Consider the following 20,753-nt stretch of genomic DNA (forward strand, 5'->3'; position numbering starts at 1 on the left):
GCAGCTATACCTGCTTAGAGTGATACTATTTGACCACAGATTCATTCTGCCTTTGAGAATGATCTGGAAAGGCACTCTAGCTGATATGCAATTAGCCTTGCATAAAGAAACAACCACTAGATTAGCTTTGTTTTCCAATCAATCAATCATGTCTGTATAGGCTGAACCTTTCACTGCCCTGTTCTTTATGCCAGCAGCCCTGCAATCACTTTGAATCTTACAGGTAAATTAACATTGGCTATGATTTGTCAACTTTAAATATCATTTTTATGCAAAGAAACTCTCCCCTTCCTAGAAGAAGCCTGCCTAGTCCTGTAGGAACTGTTGCAACAATATTTTGTTCTTATGGATATGCAGGAAAAGCTGCTTTAGTACGTATAAGATTCATTCACTGAGAATGTTTTAGGTAATTCAAGGCTGCATTATCTGATAGTAACCTCAAACAGAAAATGCTTGTTAGAGACCAGATGCTTTTCAAACAACATTTGCTCATTGTTTGGGGGTTTGATTGTTGGGGGTTTGATTGTTGGGGGTTTTGGCAGGGGGGGCGGTGTGAAGGAGGTTAATAGTTTATTAGGGCAACCAGTATTCAAGATAGGTAAATGTACATTGGCATCTTCCCAGCCTGTTTGTGGCCAGTGAAACCATTGATTCCTCCTAACCACTCTGCCCCTGGAAAACTGTCCCTGTGGGTATTGAAAGGAGTGCGAGTTCTGTGCTCCAGATGATCCTGTGATGCTCTTAGAGTTGCATGGATAGGATGTGCCCCCACCTCACAGTACAGCTTTGTCCCTAAGGATTCCTTAGGCCATCTGTGGAGTTTTTCTTGGAGGATGGCAGCTCTGTGTTCTACAGCAAGAGTACAGGATTGACTGACAGAGCATGGTTGAATTGTCTGAAAGTGGCCGGACCAACCCTGGATGAGATGTGTTTACTTTCATTTTCGTCTGCTGAAGGTGACTGAGCTGCAAGAGCTGCTGCAGAGGTTGCACTGAGACAAGAGCGGGATATAAACACTTCCTTGGCACAGAACTGATGTAGGGCTCATCCCACAGTGGTCCAGATGTTAAAGGGGCATGGATGCTGGAGCTTGTGCATCCTGTAAGAGAACAGCTGACAGTCATTCCCAAATTAGGTAAAAATGCCAAATTCTGACAAGCCTTTGCCAATTATTTCATAGTTCTACAAACGTCTGTGTCCTTTAAATATTTCCCTGCTAGCTGGTCTTCATGTATCAAGTCCAACTGCCAAGCACTTGTAGCCTCTTACTATTTTAGCGTATGTGTCAGTAAATATCTCACCCTGCCAGCTCTAACAGGGTTACAGCTTGGCAAAACACATTACTGAAATAGCATTTGTTCATAATTCAAAATCAAAATATTCCCCAGTCAAGCTGCTCTTAAATGTGGCCACCAGCTTTCTACAGGGCAGCTCATAAACCAGCATATTATCTGCAATGAGATTGCCAAAAATGGACAGTTTGAAGCTTAGCCCAAGTGTTGTCTGTTCATCACCTGTGTTTTCATCCCCTGTAAGGTGTATCTCATTTTAGTATGTGTTACCTACTGTGCTTGAAGTACTGTTTGTGCCTAAATGCTGTGGATGTGGTCTGAAATCAGTGTGGTGATGCAACCCTTCTAAGCACTGATTTACCCAATTATTGACCAAACAGTATTTCTCTGATTTTCCTTTAGGTTTATTTCTTACTGGGTTTAAGAGGAGTTTCTTAGTTTTGTTTATCTTACACCTTACTTAAAGTACACAGGCTGTGCATCACTGCTAGCTCAGTTCAAATGTTTATTTAAATAATTGAGGAACTAAATCAAATAGCTCTGCTTCATGGCAGTGTACATAAACATGTCTGTCACTGGTATTTGGGACAGCCTAAAGAACTGGAGCAGGATCTGCTCAAGTGCTCCTGCAATGCTTTTTATGGAGTGTGCTTTCTCAGCGCTTGTTTGTAGTTATTTGTACTTCTAAAGGCGGGCACTGGAGATGTTTGCTGAGGGTGCTGCACCCTAAAACTGCAGTTTCCTCCAGTGGCACTGCAGGTGTGGGGCAGGGGGTGAGGAGCAGCTATTTGGCTACACCCTTTGCAACGTGTTTTTAGGAGGAGGCGAGATTCCTTTGATGCCAGGGAGGAAGTAAGTGAGAAACAAATTTTTATCTCTGAGCACCTTTATTCCTTTCTTTCAGCACTGTAGCCTTCAGCTCCAGTCCATACTTCATCAGGGGATGTCGGAATATTTTCCTTGGCCCGGATGGAGCGAGGCTTGGGTGGGAAAGGGAAGGGATCCCTCTCCTTTGTGCTGACAAAGACAATTTCCAGCAGTCAGGATGAGCCTGTGTGGGCTCACACTGCAGGTTGGGCTGTAAACTGTGGCTTATTCCCAAGGCATCCCAGGGATGAGGACCCGTTTGATCCAAGTCCATTCAAAGGAGGCAAAATGAGAGCACTTAGTGCCAGATGATATAACTGGTTATATACAGTTGTTTACAAGCCCTTCGGAGACTCTGAAATGTGAGAAACCCTCTTCTGCCTTGTTTTGGTTTTGCTCCCAGGGAGTAATTATTTCCTCAGAGTTAGTAAAATCTGGTCAAAATCTGTCTTCTTCTCCATCTTTGTTGGAGGGTGAACAAAATTCTAGGGATGTTTTCAAAAGCTTCCTTTAAGAGTTTTCTGAGGATTGAATGATGGTAATGCATTTGGAGACTGGTAATTGGAGATAATTCCAGTGAATTAGACTTTACAGACGTTAATGATATGCTAGAGGAAGTCAGCTTATGAAGATCTGTGCTGTGCTCTTTTTTTGTCTATTTGATCTATTGAATAGCTTGTGTAATTGTCTAATACATATTCTGGCAGTATTTGGGTTTCTTAAGCATTTGCAGCCTGAAGAAACCAGCCTGTGACTTTTCATAGCAGAGAATATAATTAGTTTAAATGCCAACACATGAAAATAATGTGCTTTTCATTGTAGGTACAGTAACATCTGCAAGGAATGTCTAACTTTGCAGATACAGATTAAGTAATCAGCTTGACTGTTTTTATGGCTGAATATTCATGCAAAACATTAGTCTCAACCTATTATAGAAAGTATTGCTCATTCTGGAGAGTAATTTGCAAAGGTTGCTCTGGGGTACTTTATTTCCCACACTGCAATCAGGAGGGGACAGCCCTGGTGAAGGAACTTGCTAAAAAAAAAAAGCTACTGGCAAAAATGTCCTGATAGGATTATTCTTGCACCATCAGCCCCACTGGGTGAGACATTGCCCTTCCTGCTGCAGGAAGATGGGATTGTTGCAGTTAATCCACTTGGTAATGTATTAAGATTTTTACTGATAGCCTTAATTTTGTTTTCCTCTGTTCTACACAGAGACAGGGAGAATGAATCCATTTAATTCTGGTGGGAGATAATGGTCATGTTCAACGTGCTTTAAAACCTTAAGGATTCTTTAGTAGGGCATTCCAAGCTGGGCCATACTTAGCTTGGACCAGAGGAAAGTTTGTGCTTATCTGACCAAATCAGTTGGTTTTCATAGTGAAAGTTATTTTTTTGCAGCTGTGTCAGCCCATAACAACATTTTTGCACACTGGGCTGAATAATCTTTGTCCCATGAGGTTTGGAGTTCTCTGCTCTTGTGTTGACTCTTATCTTTCTGATTTTGCAAGTACTCAGCTATTAGTTCTTGCTGTCTTGCCCTTTCCCAAGTTTAGGGGTAGAACCTCCTCATTGGAGATCCAGCTGTCACAAATGAGATGCCTTTGCTGTGCTGTGAAACTGCTTCTCTTAGTGCCTGTTTATTCCCAGCTGTTACATTTTCCAGCAGCTCTGAAGGCTTCTCTGCTGCTATTTATGCCCATACCCCCTTAGGTGTTTACTTGTTTAATATATCTAGATTAATAAACATGAGGGTAACTGAGTGTATATGAAGTTTTCAACCATCAGTAAAACACAAAATGTGTTTAATCAGATAATGCTACCTCTCCAGTTGAACAAAATGAAGTATTTCCTACTAAAAACAGCAGCAGCAGTGATTTAACAATGTAATCTGATCTAATATTCTTAACAGGCTGTGCCTTTGGGGAGCAGTATAATATCAAATGCACTGAATAAAGTCTGTCTCACATTAAATTCTGGATCCCTCTTAAAAAGATGGCTTCCCAGAATTGTTTCAGTAATTTCATAAGACCCATGATTTCCTACCTCTCTTTCCCAGTAATGAATGGAGAAATTACTTTGGCCTCCAACTAGAGTTGTCTTACAAAGATGTTGGCCCTGATGTCTCGAGCACCCTCATCTCCCCACCTTCCCTGGGTGACCCTTCCCCTGTGCTTTGCGTTGGTGAGGCCACACCTCGAGTGTTGTATTCAGTTCTGGGCCCATCAGTTCAGGAAAGATCTTGAGGGGCTGGAGCGGGTCCAGAGTAGAGAAACGAGGCTGGAGAAGGGACTGGAGCACAAGTGCTGTGGGGAGAGGCTGAGGGAGCTGGGAGTGTTTAGCCTGGAGAAGAGGAGGCTCAGAGGTGACCTCAGCACTGTCTAGAACTCCCTGAAGGGAAGTTCTGGCCAGGTGGGAGTTGGTCTTTTCTCCCAGGCACTCAGCAATAGGACAAGGGGGCACGATGGGCAAAAGCTCTGCCAGGGGAAATTGAAGTTGGAGATCAGAAAAAAATTCTTTCCGGAGAGACTGCTCAGGCATTGGAATGGGCTACCCAGAGAGGGGGTGGATTCCCCATCCCTGGAGGTCTTTAAAGTGAGATTGGCCGTGGCACTGAGTGCCATGATCTGGTAAAGGGACTGGAGTTGGACCAAGGGTTGGACTTGATGATCTTGGAGGTCTTTTCCAACACAATCCATTCTATGATTCTATTCTATGATTCTCTTGAGCTTTCCATTCCTCCTCATGTGTCTGGGCAGGGAAAAGCCCGTGGTGGGGTGGTTTGTCATTCCCAGATTGACATCTGTGCCTCCATTGCTTCCAACAGGAGCCAAAATCTTAGTTTGGGCCATTTTCCGAGTGAGCTGGGGGAGGGTGGAAGGAGAGTCCCAAGAAAGCCCAGGGGCTTCTAGTCCAGGCCATGTTTTATTTAAACAAGTAGGCAGAACACCCTGGGGAAGATTCAGCATTGACAGGGCTGGAGCTTGTAAGCCTGTGTTGGTCAGGTTTCAGTAAATTCTGGAGTTTTGAATACACACAAAGAAAAGGATGCAACAAGTCTTCATTAACCCTGTCAGAATGAAGCAATTCACACCCTTGCTTTTAGGTTTTGGGTTGTGGTTGGGATATTTATTTGCTGGGGGAGTGGAGGATGTCAGATGTTCTGCCTTACCAGTAGGAAAGCTGCAGCATCATCTGCTTCTCTTAGATGAATATGTGTTTCAAGTGTTGTGTCCTGGCTTAAACAGCAGGGCAGAGGCTGTAAAAGACAACAACTGACTTACAAGGACTTACAAGTCCTCAGGGCAGGCAAAAGTTTGTGTTGGAAGGAGTGGAAAAAATGCTGTTTCTCTGTGTGAGGTGGATTGCTCCATATCGCTTTAATTCACAACATGCTGCATAATGACTTCCCCCTGCCCAGACCTTGCTTCTGTGGCCTAAATTGTGTGGTAGCCTCGAAAGTAGGTCATGATGCAAAAGTACTGTGCTGCTTCCAGAGGCTTTTTTCTTTTTATTTTCTTTTTTTAATTTTTTTTTTTTTTTTAATCTCAGGTTTCAAGATGAACTTGCTAAAAATCTCATCTAAGCCGCAGTTGGTCTTTGTTGCTGGGTTGTTTAGGTGTGGTGTCCTTGCAGAACAAGCTGGTTTATGCTGTTGTGTTTCAATGCCTTTGACTACCTGAATGATGCGTTAGATGTTGGGACATGTCAAATGTGGTTCTTTGTTGCATCCAGGTAGCCTTAACCTTTTTGTTTGTCAGGCTTTTAGTGATTCACAACAGGCCAGGCCAGTTTGATGTAAGACTTTTAAAACGAGAGGTTGACTTTCAGGATCTGGAGTAACACTGCTCGCATATGGGACTGTCAAGTAATACATGATATCATTGATTTTTTTTTTAATTTTCCCGAACAAGTGCAGTCTTCCCTCTCTGATGGGGTTAAAATATTTCTGTTTTCAAAAAGCAGTAGCTGAAAACCTCTCTGTGTTTGCATTTGACTATGTCAGAAGCCTTCATGGGAGTTCAAACAATTACCTACTTGCCTGTAATTGCTGCCCTTTTGAACCAAAGGCTTCATGACTCACCTCTAGGATGGTGCTTGTAGAAAATCACAGGGTTTGAGTCTACACCTTTAGGAGGGTATAACTTAATCAGATCACAGAAGGACACAGCCCTTCCACTGATCTTCAAGTGAGTTAGTTGAGCACATTTGTCCAGCTGGGCCAAAAACAACAGGCATGTTTTCTACATGCTTTTCTTCCTGGTGTGGTGACTGAACACTTGAGTACTGACATGGGCCAAAAACACTTCCCTTGTGGCCAGTTCTGTTACTATAAACAGCTGCTAATAATTAGCAACAGAGCCGCAAAACAGCCGGGGAGAAAACAGCTGCCTCTTGGCCAAGAGTGGTGTTCTGCCTTGCGTCTGGTGAGGACGAGGAGGCAGAACACATGGGGAGCTCTCCCAGCATCCTTCTGCCCTCTCAACAGGAGGTGCCTCGAGCTGGGCAGGTGAGTTTTGACCTTGGAGCCACAGGGATCCACCAACTTCTTTGCTCTGCGAGCTGCAATTCCAGAATGGCTCTGGGTACTGCTGCCCCTGTTCCTCCCTGTGCTAATGGCCTGGATGGATCCATGGGGCCCTGCAGTCAGGTCAATCCAACCTGGCTTTATAGAGGGTTTCTTTGGCTGCTTGAGTGAGTTTTTGGCAGTTTTCAGCCTCAGTCATTGCAGGGTGTGTTTCACTGCTGGTGTGGTGTGGAGGAAACGGTGGGAGAAAGGAACCAGAGGCAAGAAAAGGAAGGACAGGCTGCTGCTCTTAGAGGAAGTACTTGTTTATACCAGCTTAAAGTGATTGAGAAACCCAGAGAGTGACCAGTATAATAGGCTGATAATGTATTTTGTGGTATTTCTGTACAAAATCAGTCACATCAGCATCTCACAGAGTGATTTTTAATGTGTTTTGAGAACTGCCAGGTTTCTGTGAGGTGGTGTAGCCACAATTGCAGAGGGGTGAAGGTCAGCCTTCTTTCACAGCAGCATTCTTTGTGTGTTGCTGTGGTGGAGCACAGAGCATTTGAACTCAAAACATTAGCAATTGTCCTTGGACTGGTGCCACTTTACTCTTGAAAAGGCACAAGCCCAAACGATGCATCGTTTCGCAACCAGTCAGATGCTGAAGCAGAACCCACCCAATGTCCACTTTGAATTGAATCGTGGAAGGAATAATAAAAGATGTTTCTCTGCTACGTGGGGGTAGAATTGTTCAGCCAAACACTTATTTAGCCTGAGGAAAAGCCAGATAAACCCAGAATGCCTTTCTTTCCAATGCTAATATTAAAGCTAAACTTAAATCAGTCTAGATAACTTTCCAAGATATGGCCAGATTAGTTGAAAACCTGAGCATAAACCAACCTGGCAAGAAAGTGTTTGACAAGTAAGTGGAATGACTGAGCACTTAGAAGCTTGTTGGCCTGACATGATTCACAAGTGAAATAGTGTGTTTGCTCTAATGGATGTCCATGGGATGCACTCACTGAAGAACTGGAGGAGGGTAAGGTATGAGGCTGTGTGAGGAACAGAAGTCTTATCTTACTTGGCAGCTTTTGGATTCTTACACTTTTTTATCAAACAACCATTTAAATATTTCTTGAAATAGAACTACACTTACATGTGTTTTTTTGTTGTTTATTGAGTTTTTGATGTATTAAGCAGAATGGATCACTGACAGGTCCTAATGTGACAATGACAACTGTGACCAGAATCATTAAAGCCAACTTAAATTCAGTTAGAATTGCTTCCTAGCTGTTCTCCCTTATGAAGTTTGTGGTAAACCATGAAGAGACATTGTATGCAATGATGACTCAGGGTGTCTCTTGTCTCTACATCCTTCCTTTCAGCATCAACAAGGTAGAATTCATTTAAACAGCAGAATCTTTGAGTTGGAGTGTTTCCTACATCACTAGAAAATAATCCCTGTGAGCAAAACTGAGTGCAGTTCTTTATGATTTGAGACAACTTTGGTTAGAATGTATTCTTGATTGTAAAACGTCATGATAATGTAAGAGGCAGATCCTGAGGATTGTAAAACGTCATGATAATGTAAGAGGCAGATCCTGAGGACAAGAGATGGCTAAATAAATTATTGGAAGTTAATGCAATAAACTTTAAACACCAGGATGAAGGAAGAGGGGGTAGTGTGCCTCTGCTGACCCTCCTCCTTTTTCTCTTAGATATTCAATAGTGTTTGAACAGAACTGCCTCAATTCTTTTGGGTTTGCTCATTCCAGTTTTTGTTGGGCTCATCTTATTTTTCCCCACAGCATCTTGTGGTTTTACAGCACACCTACCCTCTTGAGATTGTTTCTTACACCAGTAAATGCCTTAAGGATTGCCTGATGACTTCAGAGCAAGAAAACCCTCTAAAATATTTGAAATTCTTGTTCAGTTAACTGTTCTCTACTTGCCAAGCTTTATTACTCCTCAAGAAAGTAAGTGTGTTATTACCTGAGCCTTGCTGTGTACTCACAGCTCACAGTCATGTGCTTTGGCACTGGCCCAGAGAATCCACTTGCTTGTCAAACACTGAATTCCTATTCCTTGTTAGCAAGAGAGATCTGGAAACACACATTAAAAATAGTTCAGTCTTAAAGATTTGGGCAGGAGGATCACTGTTGACTCCTTTGTTTTGGTACCCATGGGTGTGCTGCCAGCCTGACCTTCCAGAGGGTGGGATCACAAATGCAGAATCACTGCTGGTCAGCCCCCAAGTCCTGAACTTACAAACACAGAGAAGTGTGATAAACTCATTTGCCTGAGGCATCGTGTTGTATAATTGTCTGGTGTGAGCTTTTTGAGAAGAGCAACCAGGGTGGTGAAGGGACTGGAGCACAAGTGCTGTGGGGAGAGGCTGAGGGAGCTGGGGGTGTTTAGCCTGGAGAAGAGGAGGCTCAAAGGTGACCTCAGCACTGTCTAGAACTACCTGAAGGGAAGTTCTGGCCAGGTGGGGGTTGGTCTCTTCTCCCAGGCACTCAGCAATAGGACAAGGGGGCACGATGGGCAAAAGCTCTGCCAGGGGAAATTTAACTTGGTCATCAGAAAATAATTCTTTGCAGAGAGAGTGCTCAGGCATTGGAATAGGCTGCCCAGAGAGGAGGTGGATTCCCCATCCCTGGAGGTTTTTAAACTGAGATTGGCTGTGGCACTGAGTGCCATTATCTGGTAAAGGGACTGGAGTTGGACCAAGGGTTGGACTTGATGATCTCGGAAGTCCTTTCCAACCCAGTGGATTCTGTGATTCTGTGATCTTTAGCATCGCAGTGCTCTCAGGGGAGAAGAAAACCACTGAATCTTGTGGGCCACAAATACAACCTATATAAGACTTCCCCTTTAGAAAACCCTACAGAAAGGCAATAATTTTCTTCTGGTTCTCTGGTGGTTCACATGTTTTTTTTCCTGTGAACACCACCTATTAGAGGCACAGGGTTATTGTAATAGAGATTTGTGGAGCCTGCAACATGTTTTGTCTTCCACTTAGTCATGTTATGACTCAGGCAGCCTCAATGGAAGAGCCACAGTAAAAGTAAAACAAATAAGATTGCAAGAAATTTGTGCAGCTTTATAAAATGTTGCTTACAAATTAATTTTCAGGATATATTACTTGCTTGTTTTGTTGAAAAATTAACTATTGCTTTATAGCTTTTGTTATTGCCTCAGTGTGGGCAAAGGTCACATGTGCAATTAGGTTGAAGAAGAGCCAGTGTGATCAGTTCCCTCCTTTCATAAACAGCTGGCAAGATCAGGAATATTTCTGTATCTCAGCTTCTCTTCACACTCAGCCTCTGTACCGTGCCCAACATGAACCTTTCCTGTGGCTGAAATTCTTCATTCTACTGCCTTGTTATTAGTCATGAAAATGCCCTTCAAAACCAGCCATGAAAAACAATTTGTGCTGGATGCAGACGTGGGAGAATCCCTTTTTGGTATTTTTATGCAGTTCCTCTTCAGTTGCCACTTACTTTGGAGTTCTTTGCTGCATAAAATCCTCTGTAATATTTACTTCAAGTAAATGAATTTGTCTTCAGTAAGAAAGAATGCCACTATTCAAATTTACTAAAATGAGCTTGGAAAAAGCAGTAGCAGAATCTGGATCAGTCTAAAATGAATATGAACATAAGTGAGCAGGGCTTAGGAAAGAACTAAAGCGTGTCTTGTTATTCTCTGGCTCTTGTATTAGACATGCACTTGGAGTCAGATGAAAGTGCTGCAGGAAGTCTAGGGCTGTGCTTACCACAAAATTGACATAATGGAACAGTAATTCTCTGTTCTTTTAGATAAAACCTGCCCATTGTACCTCTTGCTGTTGCCCTTGAATACTGTAACTGCTTTTTCTGGCGTGTTTAAAATATGCTGTTCTTATCTGTGTCAATTACAGCTTCAAAGTCTACCTCCATCTACCATCCATTATTCCTGGCTCCTAAATTATCCCATCACTGCCCATCATCTTCCACTTCAGAAATAACTTTTCCAGTCATCTCTTAAGAGCTAAATCTCTTTTGTGCTGCCTCTTTATCCTTTCCAGGGACAAATGCTGCCAGCCTGGTGTGTGCAGGCTGCCCAGAGCATCACAGAATGTTCTGGTGTGATGAGCTGCCGCCTTCTCTGTGCCTCCTCCTGATCCCCTCTAACTGCACATGGAATGAGGTGTTTATGAAAGGGGATTAAATCCTTCATAGACAGTGACAGGAGAGAAGACCCGAGACTTCAAAGTGAGCTCATACAGGAGTGTTATCCATGACTCTGAGTGGTTTTTGAATAGTAGGAGCTAACATGTTTACTTCCAAATTCTACTAAATGACATTTTGCCTGAGTCTGCCAGCAATTAAACATTTTGTGACTAGTCTGTAATTAAAATAATTGCTCCTACTCCAGAACATGTAGCCTTTACTCATTCAGAACTCGTGTTATGTGAAGTGATGTGTTTTTAATGCACAGAGAACTTCATATGTATGATAAACTAGTTGCATCTTCTGTTAATTCTGAGAGGATGGAGAAATGCTTCCTTGAGCCCTTTTTGGTTTTGTCCACTTAAATACTTACAGATGAAAACCTTGACCTTAAAACTTGGTTTCTATAACTTGCTCAGTAAGTTATTTTAACTTTCTTGTGTGATTTTTAAAGGTTTGTCCAGCTCGAATGAAAATTTTAATATTAATTTGTTGTTGAGGTGATCAAATATGAGAATTCCAGTAATCCTGGGGAGCCCAGAGGAAGAAAAATCCCAGACCAAAAAAAACCACAAAAAAACCCCAGGCCAAAAAAGCTGTTTTGAATGGTAGAACAATCTACAGGCAGTGAACAACTGGAAGGAGGGTGTCAGCAGGAGGGAGTGCTGAAGATGATGTTCCCGGGATGCACTTCCAGTAGGACAATGTCTCAGGTCACACAAGGCAGAGCTGCTCTTGTGATGTGCTGTAAACACCAGGCATGTCATCTGTTTCCTCAGGCTCGTTTTTAGGCTCACCACTTAATGATCTGGTGTGTGCTCAAGCCCACAAAGAGTTTTTGTTACCACAACTGAAGGGACAGGGAATTGCAGTGTGGGGACTTCTTGGGCTGGCTCTGCTGCCAGAGCCCACATCTCAGGGAACCATATTCCTCAGGGGTTTTGTCCTGGATACAAGTTCAGTCATCTGCCTGCATAGATGTAAATATCCTTCCTTTCAGTAAAAACATTATGTAATCTCATTTTTATAAGATGTTTTGTTTTTTTCTCCTATGTGCTTGAGCACATTTTGATTGATATGACAGTATATAAATCATAGAATGGATTGGGCTGGCAAAGACCTCCGAGATCATCAAGTCCAACCCTTGGTCCAACTCCAGTCCCTTTACCAGATCATGGCACTCAGTGCCATGGCCAGTCTCAGTTTAAAAACCTCCAGGGATGGGGAATCCACCCCCTCTCTGGGAAGCCCATTCCAATGCCTGAGCACTCTCTCTGCAAAGAATTTCTCTCTGATCTCCAAGTTAAATTTCCCCTGGCAGAGCTTGAGCCCATCGTGCCCCCTTGTCCTATTGCTGAGTGCCTGGGAGATCTGCTAAGATTTTGTCTACAGCACAAAGGAGTGGAAAATACAGGAGGAGCTTGTCTTACCTTGTTAGAATGTATTTGAATAATTGCAATGTATGGTGGGAGATACTGTGCCATTCTGCTTTCAGGAGTTTCAGCAGCCTCTCAGGATGTGGGAGTAAGATGCTCTGAACTTGTGTGCAGAAAGATGAATTCATATGCTGTGTATATATATATATATATATATATTCATTAGAAATTTAAATATTTAAATATCAGTCCTTAGTTACATTCATCATGGCTGGTTTTGCTCATGCTTGCTTGAGGAATATCTTCAGTATAAGGTGGTGTGATGGTTCCTGCAAAGTCCTTGGCAACTTTCAAAGCCTAAATGGAGCTGTCTGTGTGACCATGGTAATTGGTGAATCATCTTCCTGGCACAGTCCTGGAATATCCTATGCTGCTTCTGTAATGGAAGCTGCTTCAAACTTTCCAGAATTTGCCTTATGCTCAATGTTCTGAGGATCTTACACAAATACCCTGATATTCTTCTGTGGCTTTGTGTGGGACCACCAGCCAGAGGAACTCGAGTACACTGAAGCATCATTTAAATACGAGGCGTAACTGCAGTTCAATGGAAAGTGCCGAGGTAGGAGGGAGCGTGGAATAAAAGACCCTGTGCTAGGCAAGGACAATGGAAAGCATGAAGCAGGAAATAGGGTATATGGTTAAGGGGGGGGGCACAATATCCTGAAAAATGCTATTGAAATTTTTAAATGCTTGCTTTTTGTTGCAGATTAATCAGCCACTCGATGGGGATTAACAGTGGAGCACCTCTTTGTGTCGCCTTTCCACCTCTCTGTAGCACGAATAACAACTTCAGCACTTCTTCAATAATAATTATGAAACTGGTATTAACTGAATGGCAATTATGGATTTTTAACTCTAACTCACAGTAAACCAGCAAGCCATATGTTGGAATTCCTACCAAATAGCTTTTTGTTCTTGATGTCTCTTATGTATACCAGAAGTTGCAAGATACCTGTTTGTACAAGAGGAATATAAGCATTACTTGCCTGAGGAACAGAAGCATAAAGAGAAGACACCCTAACTTGTTTGTGGAGTTATGGTAGTATTATTTATATAGATATAACAAATATATATATATTTTTATGGTAATGAAAATGGCTCCTCAGAATGCTGACTCGGAATCTATGCAAGTTCAAGACCTACCTGTGGCCCAGCTGCAGAAAGCAGAGAACAAGGAGAATGAAAGTAGGGAGGAGACCATTAGTGAGGGCTCCATCGACCGGATTCCCATCCGCCTGTGGGTGATGCACGGGGCAGTAATGTTTGGCAGGGAGTTTTGTTATGCCATGGAGACAGCTTTGGTAACACCCGTGTTGTTGCAGATTGGTAAGTAATTCTCACTTCTGTTAGTTGAAGCTTTCTCTGTATTTTTGCATTGGTTCAAGCCAGAGGAAGAGAAGTGGTGTCTGCCAAGGTAAAAAGGTTTTTGGTTTTCTTTCGTTGTTGTCTGTGCCACAGATCCAACTGTGACTGTGTTTAAGTGGGAAGGATTTCTGTATGTGTTCATCTTCTGTCTAATATTGTTTCCCTCTGTAAAAAATGTAACTAAAATTCTTTACTACAAGGTAAGTGTCCTAGAAACAATATTGGGCTATAAATGAATGCAGTGAAGCATTTTTTTTAATTTATGGAGAAATGCTTTATGTTACAGTACAGAAGAACAGTTGGATAAATTGGTGTTTCCACCTCCTAGTGAAATACAGCATTTATTTCAAACCACTAGGGAGTCTTGTTTTGTGTGATTAATCTGTCTAGTTTATAACACCTGAATACATATGAATAAACCACAATATAATAACCTTAGATGGTACTGGGGGTGTGATGAGGCTTAGAATGGGGGCAGCCAGTGTTGAACTTTGTGGTGCCATCAGCATTCCAATAAACTGTTCACAGTGTTAACGGTATCTGGTACTACCTTTATCAAATCTAGAAACTCATGTTCTCAATCAGGCATCAGAAAATACTGCATGACACTGGATGATGGAAACACCAGACTGCGCGTGGTTCCATGAGGGAATAAATCAACTGTGTGTGTGCTCTGTATAATTGTATATATAATATTTGTATATGATGTTTGCTTTGGCTTATCTGGGCAGTTGTGCCTTACAGCTTGCTCAGCTCTGGCCAAACAGAAGCTGTAAAACAATCATCAGTGAATACTGTTCCCCACATCATTAAAAATTTCAAGGTTAGCCCCTTGAATGAAACACCCATATTTTTATATTTGATATAAGAAAAGGGCATTATAGATTCAGCTTGTGAGCATGCAATGTACAAATCCTTTTGTGCAGTCTCCCTGCAGTTAAAAATGTGGTTTCATATGAAATTTCTATTTGGTTTATTTTGACTCAGGGAAGGAGGGAATAATCAGTGCAGTTGGTGCCAGGGTTGATGCTGATGAGTTGTGCCTCCATGTTTTCCTGGAAATTTCCCTTTTCAAAGCTCATCATGGATCTATCAGTGGCCTAATTAAAATAGATTATAAAAAGCTCCAAAAAGCTTTTCTGATCAACCTGACTTGCTAAATAAAACACTGGCAACTTCATCTAGATATGTTTGTAATGTCCATAACTTGTTTTGAGCTTTTGTCTTTTGGGTAAGTTGAGATTTAGAGACCTGAGTCACTCGTACTGGCAGCATTGCTTCTGTCACCACCTGCCACAAACTCCCAAACTTGCATCCTGCTTTGCATGGGGAAGATCCCCAGTTTTGTGAGTGACCTGTACTTCTTTGTTGGCTTTGTTTGTGCTGGCACTTGGATGATTAAATGCAAGGCTGGCTAAGCTGACTTTACCTTACCATAGGGTAAGGTCAGACAGTGTAAATAAACCATCCTCTTAATTACTGACTGCTCTACCAGTTTACATTTCTTTTGTGAGCTTTTCTAGCTGTTTCCTCCAGATAATTGAGAAATATCTCTTCCCTTCCTTCCCTAACCTGAGTTATCAAAATAACACTGGGATCTGGGGGAAGGGAATAAGAGCTCCTCACCTCTGGAAAAGCTGCGGATCCACAGAGTGATGCCGAGGGCTGTGGGGATGCAGGTGATGTTCCAACCACAGAGATAAGGAATGGAGGGACCTGTTAAAAATGTTAGTGCTTTGGGAACTCACTGAAATCTCTCTCCCTCAGCAGGGGAATTAACAATGCTGGATTCACTGAAGGGTTAAGTTATTCACGGGTGACTTATCTGGCATGTTTGATAATTACCTCTTGCATGGGTCTGTTTACCTTTATCAACCTCAACATCTGTGTGCCTCAGCACTAACTGCATTTATTCCTCACTGGAGGGGGTTGCAGAGTAGCTGTGGAGCTGTTGGGATACCATTTGCTTCTTGTTCTGGTGAAAGCAACGTTGAGTTTCTGTGAGATGAAATTGGCTCAAACAACTGTATTTGAGAAGTTGCACTTGCGAAAGAGGTGACTCAACCAACTTCATTTGTAATAAACTGAAGAACAAGAAGCCTTTGAGTATTAAAAAAAGAGATGATTCTTCACGGAGTGTGCTGAGTATTGACAATTAAACTTTATGGTGTGTTCTGTACCTCAGAGGAAACTTTGGTCACTGAAATCACATGAGATTCTTATCAGCTGCCACCCTGAAAACCTTGGGCACGTTAGAATAGTGTTCCACCCTTACTGCTTGTTCCACCCTTGCTGCTTGTATTTGACTTTCCTTGCAGGTTGTGTACCTGGATCAGAGGTGTAGTTACGATTTGGCAGATGGACAGCTTGTCCTACTTGTTCTGTGGCCCACAAAATTTCATCAGCTGAAGGAGATGCTCCTTTGTATAGTCATTGTGTTCAAATTTCCCGAAGTTCCAAAACCTTAACAAAAGACCTAAAGACACCATTGAAGGTTACTTGAATCAATGGATGCCATGAATTGGAAAGGTCCTGAAGTGCCTGAGTTGCTGTACCCCTACCAAAATACATTCTGATTTCTGGTTTTAATTGTTGTCTTTATTGCTGTGTTTGGGTTGCTGTTGAGTTGCTGTGTCAGAAATGCAGCTACAAATCTGTAACAGCCCCACAGTCATAACTGGGCTTTAGTAGCTCAGCAACATGAACAACCCAAATACATATTCCATGTTTTTGTAATTCTAACTTGATCTTTGGTTTCTTAGAATCTGCAGCTTAAGAATTCAAAATGAAGCAGCAAAGGTGTTGGGAAGAATTCAGAGGATGTAAAACTATGTCTTCCGAAACATCTGGTACTTAATGCTGCCTATCTGTGAGAGGGAATGGAAATCCCTGCTATTGTTTATAAATCACAGTGTATCTTCTTCCGTCATTAAACTTTGCTTCCAAGGATTAATCCTCAAAAACTACTTCCAGTTCGTAAGTTCATGGAAGATTTGGATACATCATACAAGTCTTTTACAAGGAATTTTGCTTCAATAAAAGCAAAAGGAGGAGAAACTGATGACTGGTAGGGTATAAACTTGGAGGAACTGTTACCTTTTGAAGCACCTTGTTTAATTAAATCACAATACATGATTTCTGTTAATAACACTTTAAACCATCAGTAAATACATACTTTGATAAAATCAGAATATTTCCATTGTAATTTGGGTTGTATTGCAAGCAGTAAATCCGTTTTAGTTGTTCTGAAAGGTGGAATCCTGTTTCATTAGAGTTGTGGCAGACAAAAATCTGTATGTTGTAACTGGTGGCTGCTGCTTTCAGTGTGAAAAACTCACTGCCTGACTAATGAGTAGTGGTAGCTGTAAACATGAAACTTCACATTTCATATTTAATAGGATAAAAGCTTTGTCAAGGCTTTACTGTTGCTTCAAAGGCTCTTTCAATGCTATTGAGTGTTTTATGAATAGTTAATGGCACAGAAGTGACTGTCAGCACCAGAGTTGTTCCTCATTCCCCTGCATAAATTAAATATATTACACCAGTGCTTTTAGCAAGAAACTGTGTACATTTACATTGTTTCATAAGGAAACATGAGGTAAATGAGTTTACATGTGCTGCCTGCCTTTCTGGTGTCACTGAGATTTCGGGATTTCTCTGGTTGGAGCAGGAATAGCTGTGGGTTTGTGCATTTCCTGTCTGAGCACCTGTGTAAGTTAATGGGTCCTGGTAGTGAACATTGGCTAGTCCAGCATTAAATATTGAAGCTGGTCATTTTAAGCTTAACCTTGAGCTTTTTTTTTAGGCAATAACACTGAAGAACAGTATTTCTGCACACTCTATTTTTCAGTGCTAATTAATAGATTTTGCTAAAGAGAAAGGCTGAGCTAAGCAGAGCAGAATAACATACATTATTTTTGTTTGGAAAAGAAATTATTTCTCTCATTAAATCCTTTCAAATCAGCCAGATGCTGTAGTTGCTCCTGTTTCATGTTGTAGGAAAGCTGTTCAGGGATTTGGGCTGTTATTTTGTAACTAAATCATTTAGATATAATATTTCAGAAAAAAAATAATTACCTAACATTCTAAATTCCTGCAGCCTGAAGCTTAGCAAACCATACTTGAGGGGTCTTGAAATCGAGTTCATGTGAAATTGCCAGTATGGAAAAAGTGTGTTAAGCAATAATTCAAACTGCTGATTCTGAGAAATCTCTGTGGTAGCTGAGAACTCATTATGCTGAAGAGATTCAATATCACAGAGTGAACTCTCTTAGTGTGAACTGGTGACTGTCCCCATTGGAAATGAGTGTTGATGCCTGCTTGAGAAAATGGGTGTAGGTAGAGGGGAGATTATGGAGATGTGTTTGGAAACCAAGCATGAAATTGTACAGATAAATTACCTTCTAGGTCTGTTTCTTCAAAGGAATTGAGGTATCAACTGCTGACTCAGTTCAGTGTGGAAGGGGATGGTCTTTCTAAGGCTAAGCCTGAGATCAAAGGAAATCTAAAAACCTTAAAGATGTGCTGGGGCAGAAGGGAACAAAGGGATCGGATGGGCTGCCAGAGGCTGCCTGTAATTCAAGTGTAAAAGGGCTGAGTGGCTGGAAAACCTCTTGGAGATGGAGGAAGCTCTTCAGCACAAAGCACTGACCCTATTTCAGCTCAGCTCAAGTAGTGCAGTTCATTCCTCATCACTGCCAGGGGTTACATTGAGGTTATAGGTATTTATAACCCTCTACAAAGCTGCATCTTCCATTTCAGCTGTGGCTTAACTTGCCTTGTCTCACCAGGAGGAAACTGAGTTGCTGTAACCTGCTCTTGGACTCCCAGAGTTAAATTCCTGTTCAGCCCAGCTCCGTCTGGGCTGCATTGGATGCCAAGAGTGAATTGCAGGATCTGGAATTCTCCGTGGAAGAATTAGTGGCTTGAGAGCTGGCCTGTCCCCAGAGGGGATTGTAACATGGCTAACCTAAGGGCAAGAACTGAATATACAGTGGATCCAGAAAACCTGGAATAATAAACAATTAAATACATTTTTCAGCCTTGTTAGCTTTGGAGTTAGTCTGTAAGATCATGTCAGGTTTGGATTCAGATCTCATGTGGTGGAATGTGTAAGGCTGCAGATACTATCCCATTAATTGCTCTGTAAAACCTCTCCACCCATCACTTTTTACTTATTGACTAAGTTTATGCCCACTGAGAGGTTGTGTAAGACTAATTTTACTGTCCCTTTATATTTTTGTCCCCCCCTGCCCCCCCCCATTTTTTTTACCAGCAAGCAGGACTTTCATATCATGTATCATTCACATAAAATATCTTTTGACCTCAAACCAAGAGCAGCACAGATTTTGAACACAGTTAGTCCTTAGTGGAAGGTTTAGTTAAAGATACATTTAAGGCACCTTTAAAAGAAAGGTGCTGTGGAACTAATCAAGGTTTTTAATGCTGGGAGCACTTGGGAGCATGTGCTTTATTTTCATATCAAGGAAAAGGCCACGTGGTTTGGCAGTTGCGCAACAGCTGTTCCTGACAGCTTTTTTTTGAATATATAATATTCTGTTTTTCTTTAAGTACCACGGAGTGTGGCCTTCAGAGGCACCACTGATAACACGTGGCAGCTTCTCAGCTGGGGTGACAGGAGGCTTTGGGGTCACACAGACTGTGGGACTGGCTGAAAAGCCTTACTAGGAGAGACCACTGAGGGCAAACGACTTCAGAGGCTTCTCCCATGGCATGAAATATTTCTTAGCAATAGGTGACTTTTGTGTTCCCTTTTTTTTGTCTACTGCAGAGACTACTTCTAAAATAAGGTTCATACTTGCTACTGTGCTGTTTTTCCCATTCCAAATCTTTAACAAAAGTCCTTGATCTTTTAATTGTGTTCTGTGGGAACATTAATGCTTTTTTTCCCCCAGCATAAAGAGTGTTCACAATGAAAACTGTGTGAACACTTGGAATCCTTGGAAGTTTTTTATACAGAGCTTGTGTGATCTGAGGTTGGAGCAAGTGGCCAGTGTATGACACAAGAAACACTAACAGGTCAGATACCTGTGGACTGACAGAAGCAGGACACACTACAAGGCAAAGCAACCTGTCAAAATAGAGACTGTCAGCAAAGGATGGGGCTTTAAAAGCAGTTTTTTTATTTCATCATCACGTCTGTTCTTCAAATCCTTTTTTTTCTGCAGCAATAGACACTTTAGTCTGTGATTTGTCAGAGCTTGAGGCCTCCAGAAATAACCAGTCACTAAGGAGGAAATGCACATTTCTATTCTTATGTACCTGCTTCTTCCTACCAATGAATCTTTCCCATCCAGCTGCTGCTCCTTTTTATCTGGAGTAGCCAAACTTTGTGAGAGACCAGACTGGACTGACTGAGGTGTGTGTACTTTGAGATCTGTGTTCTCCTTCCTTCCCAAATCCCCTCTCTCCTGCCCCAAGGAGGTCCAGTAAAGCAGCAGAAATAAGGACTAATTTATAATACTGCTACAAGCTAATAGTGATGAACTGGTTATGGACTGTATTAAAACATTTTTTAATTTTAATTTGCATATCAGCCAATACCTTTACATTTTTTCCACTCTATTGTGAACATGCTTTTTACTTCTCTTTTACCACTGGGTCATTGAACTCATGTGAAATTCTTTCTTCCCATGCACACTGGACCCACCCTGTTGTTTAGTCAAGGCAAGCCAAGAGGTTTTCTGCTGCTTTCAAGGGCAGTTCTAGAGTGGACATGGGCACAGATGGGAGTCAGGGAACTGCAGGATCCTTGGGTTTTTACTAAGATTTTCTGTGAGTAGTGGGGAAAGGATGGGAGAGGTAGGGACAGACTTTGGCCTCCTGGAAATGCACTAAAAGGAAGTGGTTTTAAACATACATTTACCCAACCTTTTTCTTAGCCTAAACCCTTCCTCTCAGTGTCCTTCCCACCCCCATCTCTTTACACTCCTGTCCAAACACCCCATCTAGAGCAGGATGTCAGGTGAATCTGTGACTGTCCATGCACGAGTTTTCTGTTCACAGTTTGAGTCTGACCCTCGACTCTGACCCAGAGGGAACTTTG

At 42.0% G+C, this 20,753-nt stretch overlaps 1 protein-coding gene across 3 annotated transcripts in view; it reads left to right on the forward strand.

Annotated features, from left to right (window-relative positions):
• SLC45A4 (solute carrier family 45 member 4) overlaps window positions 1–20,753 on the forward strand; it is an 87,438-nt gene that overhangs the window by 38,105 nt on the left and 28,580 nt on the right. For all 3 annotated transcript variants that reach the window (XM_071553762.1, XM_071553763.1, XM_071553761.1), the window contains exon 2: window positions 13,029–13,648. In XM_071553762.1, the coding sequence (XP_071409863.1) occupies window positions 13,405–13,648 (244 nt within the window). In that variant the 5' untranslated portion in view covers window positions 13,029–13,404. The remainder of the gene's footprint in view (window positions 1–13,028; window positions 13,649–20,753) is intronic.

This window comes from Pithys albifrons, chromosome 4 (assembly GCF_047495875.1).
Source record: "Pithys albifrons albifrons isolate INPA30051 chromosome 4, PitAlb_v1, whole genome shotgun sequence".
NCBI lineage: Eukaryota > Metazoa > Chordata > Aves > Passeriformes > Thamnophilidae > Pithys > Pithys albifrons.